Source organism: Gekko japonicus, unplaced genomic scaffold, assembly GCF_001447785.1.
Source record: "Gekko japonicus isolate JY-2015 unplaced genomic scaffold, Gekko_japonicus_V1.1 scaffold2364, whole genome shotgun sequence".
NCBI classification, from domain to species: domain Eukaryota; kingdom Metazoa; phylum Chordata; class Lepidosauria; order Squamata; family Gekkonidae; genus Gekko; species Gekko japonicus.
Window position 1 is genome coordinate 274,261 of NW_015173209.1, and position 5,866 is coordinate 280,126.

The 5,866-nt window shown below is 37.3% G+C and overlaps 1 protein-coding gene across 1 annotated transcript; it reads left to right on the forward strand.

The window, feature by feature from the left end:
* Positions 1-4,683: 4,683 nt before the first annotated feature.
* On the forward strand, positions 4,684-5,619 carry LOC107120052 (olfactory receptor 13H1-like). The gene has a single exon (XM_015422692.1). The coding sequence runs from the start codon at positions 4,684-4,686 to the stop codon at positions 5,617-5,619; it is 936 nt and encodes a 311-aa protein (XP_015278178.1).
* Positions 5,620-5,866: the final 247 nt, after the last annotated feature.

Consider the following 5,866-nt stretch of genomic DNA (forward strand, 5'->3'; position numbering starts at 1 on the left):
ATCCACAGTTCATCTTGATGCTTCCAAAGTGAGAACGTAATGATTCTAACAATGGATCTTGTATCTAACAATGGATTCTAATAATGTATTTTGTATCCAGCCCAGCATTCTGTGCATTGACAGCATCCTGGTAGATGTTCCAGGGAGGCCTGCAAGTGGGACATAATGGTCAAAAACATTCTCTGTTTCAGAATTATGCATATTTTGGAGGTTTTATTTCATAAAGAGAGTACTTGGCTGTTTGTTACTTTAGGATATCACTTTCATGTATATGTCTTCTAATAGTATAAGGGATCATTCAAAAGGTATCATGCCGAATATATCTAATTATGCATATATTAGTGGCAGCCAGAATTTTATTTGTGAAGTACTGGAAAAATGAAAATATACCTATGAAAGATGAACTTATATATAAAGTAATGGAAGTTGCTGAAATGGAAAAATTCACATTCACTATACAAGGTAAAAGTGAAAAAGAATATGGCAAATATTGGACTAAAATGTATATATGGCTACAGAAACGTTAAGAATGTTAGTAAAGTGAAAGAGTGAAGAGTCAAGTAAACTCTGGAAGATTCTCTGTTAATTCGAAATACAAAATGTATATGGAATTTTTTGTTTATGAAAAATGAAAAAAGGGATCATTCTTTACTTACTTTTTAAATAGAAAGAGTATATATAATCTCCCAAAAAAACCTTCACTCATTGTATCAACCTGTGTCACATCCAAATCAATCTTTCTTATATATGAAATGTCACAATTCTTTTAAAAATCTTCATATTATATGGAAAAATTTGCCATAATTTCAAGTTTGAATTCATAATGGCTAATTTCATTGATGTCCATGGTTTGATGATACTATGTGAAATTTACTACGTAAAATGCATAAGTATTTTTTTTATTTACTTTGTTTTGTTTTTAGTCCACCTTTCTCACTTGGACTCAAGGCAGATTGCATAGAGTGAGTCAGTACAATTGATGGATGGGACATTCAACAAGCAATCCAAGAAGATTAGGGTTGTAGAACCAGCCAGAAGTCTAGGAACTGAACTGAAGGAAGTGTATTATGATCACAGTGGAAACAGTGCTGAAAGATTTAGACAGCTCCATCCTATGCATGATCCAACACCAGAAATTATGCTCAAAGTTCCCTATCAGTAATTTGTGGCATAGGTAGAAACATATGTGTATGCAAGTCCTCTCGATTAGGGTAACCAAGAGCAATGGGATATAGCTTAAAGCAATTAATCATGTAGAATGTATGTAGCAAGCAGAGATGAGAAATCTTTGTGACAGAATTCTTCAAGACCATCAATCTGAAATGAAGCAGTAACTACTGAAATAGTTTGAGATGTGACTGTTTAGATACACCACTGTGAGCAACTTGCAGGTTGATGAAACACCGTTTGGGTATACCATTCCCTTTGAAATGAATGAGACTTGGGCCATTCAATGACATGTGCATTGTTTCATAGCAATCTCTGCTAATCTCTGCCATACTGTTTTATGGCTGTGTCTCAAAAGTCTTTTGTAGTCTTTTTTGTATACATGTGCTGCACAGAATAAACTTTAAGAAGAATGTTCACCTGACACTGAGTTCTTAATTTCATGACTGCATCATGGATTTCTTTAGAATAATATTTTGTCACTCAGTTCCATTCCCATTGATTGAGGAGGAGTCTATTTCTAAATAAAACAGGTGGTATGGTTTAGGAAATTCACCCCTTTCTTACTCCACCTCCGCACCGTTTTGCTGTGTTCCAATACAGGAAGTACAGTTTCACCAGGCCAGGCTCTGACACAAGAAGAAAATTGTGCTGGGAGGGAATGTGTCTGAAGAAACAAAGCACTGAGAAGTAAGGCATGAGAGCGGCCAGTATTTGTCCATTTATGTTAAATATATATAAAGGATCCCTCTGCCCCGCATCTCAGGATTCAAGGAAAGGAGGGAACTGTTCGTTAACTTGCACCTCTTTGAGTCCACTCTGTAAGTGTGAATAACAGCCTTGAGAACGTGAATGCTCTTTCCGATCTCCATCAACTTTAAGAGGAAAAATCCTAACTGTGATGGGTAGGGGGATTACAAGTGTTTACATGTATCCACAAGTGCAACACCTGAGGAAGTTTTAAGGTTAGCCAAATGTATCTCAATAAGCACTGCAACATTTTCAGCTGCCATCCCATAAAGCTTCTCCCCTCCCCCCAAGAAAATTAAATCACTACAGTTTTTGAACCCATTGTTCCAAAACATTCAATGGACCAGTGGTGCTGCTTTATGTGAGGAAGTTTTGAGGAGAGTAACCTCCATATGCATGTACTTAATACCTATAGATCTTGCTCAAGTGCTTTGAAGCAAATTACTCCATGTGGACTTTACCCTATGGGAATGCAGGGGGGAAAACAAACTGATGCACTCTTGTCAGTACAGCACTGATTCCATGAAAATGGTTCATGAATAGCCCTCTTCTAGTGATCCACACTTGTAGTTTCTTTATAAGAACAGCGACTGAAGAACAAGGAGACTTTAGATGAACAAGGGGAACTTAGAAAGCCACTGTATTTGTAGCTTTTACTCACACCTTCTATGTTCTTTTCCCTTTAGTAAAGTTAAAGCTTTGAGACTAGAAGAAGAATCTGGGATTATTATTTTTTTTTAAAATCCTATTGATGATGATAACCTTCCAGCTTTGAGTTTACATCTAGATATATTTAAACCACCACTTTTAGCATAATTTAAAGAACCTCATTAGCACTTCAAATTTTGTCTCCCAATCTTACTTTGATTTGCCCCCCCCTTTTCTTTGATACATTACAGTGAAAGGAAATGAATTCCTTAATGGCTTGATTAAAAGAATTACAAATCGTCCTTCATATTTTTTTCATAGCACAATGGTTTTCAATACTTTAAGGACAGGAAACACACACAAACACATACAAACACAAACAAGGTAAGCCATTTGTTTCTTTGTTTTCATTGGCATGGCAGTTTTTCTTGCATTGTCAAAAGATTACTAATAAATGCTTTGAAATTAATCTAGTAAATTATTTCACATGTTTATTGTACTTCTATTTCCATAGCTTGAACTGAATCATGGCCATGATAAATATCTTTCAATTATTTATTATACTACCACAGTTTGATGTAAACATTCCATTTATATGTCTATGTGCATCTCTAGATTTATGCAGTTCTCAGTGCCCTTTAGTCAATGATGGGGGGGGAGGTTGGACATCCATAGGGATAGATCCAGCCATGACCATAAAGCAGCTAAATTATCAGAGTGTGGTTCACCGTTATGAAGAATATGCAGAAGTATAATATCTTTTATGTGTAAGTAATGTTGAAGTGAATTCCTCTTGAGCTCTACCTTTGTGTTTGAATAAACCTTGCATGTTGGATTTGTAGCTTCCCTTATTTTTTGCCAAATGTTTCCGCTGAATCTCTAAGTAGGTAATATTTCTCATAGGAGTACTGGATGCTATACCATGCTGATGGTGCATTTGGCTTGACTTTCCATCTTTACATCATGCCCGATCAGATGCTACGGGAGCATTTGTAAGCCTCTTTCCTTCTCTGTTATAATCAAGTGGGCGTTGGTTCATTTAAGTCATTTCTCCAATGTCAGAGGCATTAACTGGAAGGTGATAGATACAACCTGTCTGAAAATTGCATCAGTGATCAAAAGTGCTGTCAAGTTGCAGCTGACTTACAGCGATCCTGGTAGTAGTAGAAAAGCGTTCCTACCAGAATTGCCAAGATCTGAAGATACATCTGAAGGCTCATGCCCTGTCATACATTCTGTTAGTCTTTACAGTGCTGCTGGATTCTTACTCTTTTCTACTGCTACAGACAGACTAACACAGCTACCCGTCTGGGCAATCCTGGTGGACACTCAAGGCAGGAGATGAACAGAAGTGGTTTGTCATTGCCTGCCCCTGCGTAGCAACCCTAGAATACCTTGGTAGTCCTCCCTCTAAGTACTAACCAAGGCCAACACTGCTTAGCTCCCAAGATCTGATGAGATTGGGCTAGCTTGAGCTATCCAGATCAGGATGAATATTGCATTAGATCCAGTCATTCCTAGTGACAGGGGCAGACCTATTGACTCTCATTGTGAGCAAGAGTTCTAATCCTGAGAGAGCTCTATAGAGCTCTCCTACACAAATTAGTCCCCCCCTCTTTTTTCTGTACAAAGGATTGTTTCTTGCTTTATGTGTTTTGCAGTGCAGTCTAACCTGAATTTAATCTTTCTAAGCCTATTAACTTCAAAGGATTTTGAAGGATAACACTGTTGTTGGGTTGCATGGGAGGATTTAGGGAAGGATTTAGGGGAGGGTTATTTTGTAACAATTGTTAAGAAAAACACACAAAACATAATATAATATGTTAAAAATAAGGACTTGTTCCATGATAAAAGTTTTTTTTTCTCCATAGAAGGAAAGCTCTACTCTTCACAGAAAGGAGTAATGTGATCCAACCCATTATATTCAGTGCTACTTGGTGTTTCCCCCCCCCTCATGTTAAATTTGTTTTGGAGATATGACACCTGTTCAGTTGATAGAAATAGAATTAGTATTTAATCATTGTTAATGTTTGCAACCATTTTATATTGGCTTTTCAACCTGTAACATGTTCATGATGGAAATTTTGTTCCTTTCCTTTTTGACCAGGTAAAATCCTCATGGCAGAACTAGGAGGACTGAATGATACTGAAGTAACTGAATTTGTCCTCATTGGTTTCTCTGGGAAACCCAAGACCAGGATGGGTTTAATCGGCTTTATGGCAATTGTCTATTTGGTGACTGTAATAGGAAATGGAGTCATTGTGTTGGTGGTCATAATTGAGACCCAGCTCCACAACCCAATGTACTTTTTCCTTTGCAACCTATCCATACTTGATATCTGTTTTTCTACATCTTCAGTCCCACAAGCTATCATCAATGCTTTGGTGGATAGGCCTGTCATGTCCTTTTCCATGTGTTACACTCAAATGTATGTTGGTGTCTATTTTGGGACAACTGAATGTTTCCTGCTAGCTGTCATGGCTTATGATAGATATGTTGCTATCTCCAATCCCCTGCGTTATATGATCATCATGAACTGGAATGTTTGCATTATACTGGCTGTTTTCGCATGGGCAGTTGCCTTCACATTATCCATTCTTCCTGGCATTGCTAATCCAGTACGCTTCTGTGGTCACAATGAGGTGGATAATTTAACATGTGAGGTCACTGCTCTCATGAGATTGGTTTGCTCAGATACCTCTGTGAATCAACTGGTTATGTATTTTACCAGTAGTTTTAGCCTAGTTTTCCCTTTCTGTTTTATCCTCTTTTCCTACATGCGTATTATAGTGGCCATTCTGAGAATCCATTCATCCAGTAGTAGAATGAAAGCCTTCTCAACCTGTGGGTCTCACTTGGCTGTAGTCTGCCTCTATTATGGAACTTGCATATTCTCATACTTAAAACCTCAGCCTAAGGTTAGGCATGAGAGAGACAAAATTATCTCTGCGTTTTATGGAATAGTAACACCCATGTTGAATCCTTTAATCTATACACTGCGAAATCAGGATGTGATAGGAGCACTTAAAAGACTTGGGGATAAGAAAGTTTGATCCTCTATGTTAATTGTAATTTATAGACACTGGAAACTACTTTAAATTTGGAATTACATTTCTATCATTTTACCTTTATTGTAGTTTAAATGCTGTTCATTATTTGGCCAATAAAATAACCTTTGTCTAAATGTAGAGTATGAATACTCCACAAATATGAAGATATTGATCTCGGGGGGTGGGGGTTAAAGAGGTGCTTACTTTCTGTACACTTGTAACCCATTACTCTGTGGGTGCATCAGTTCAC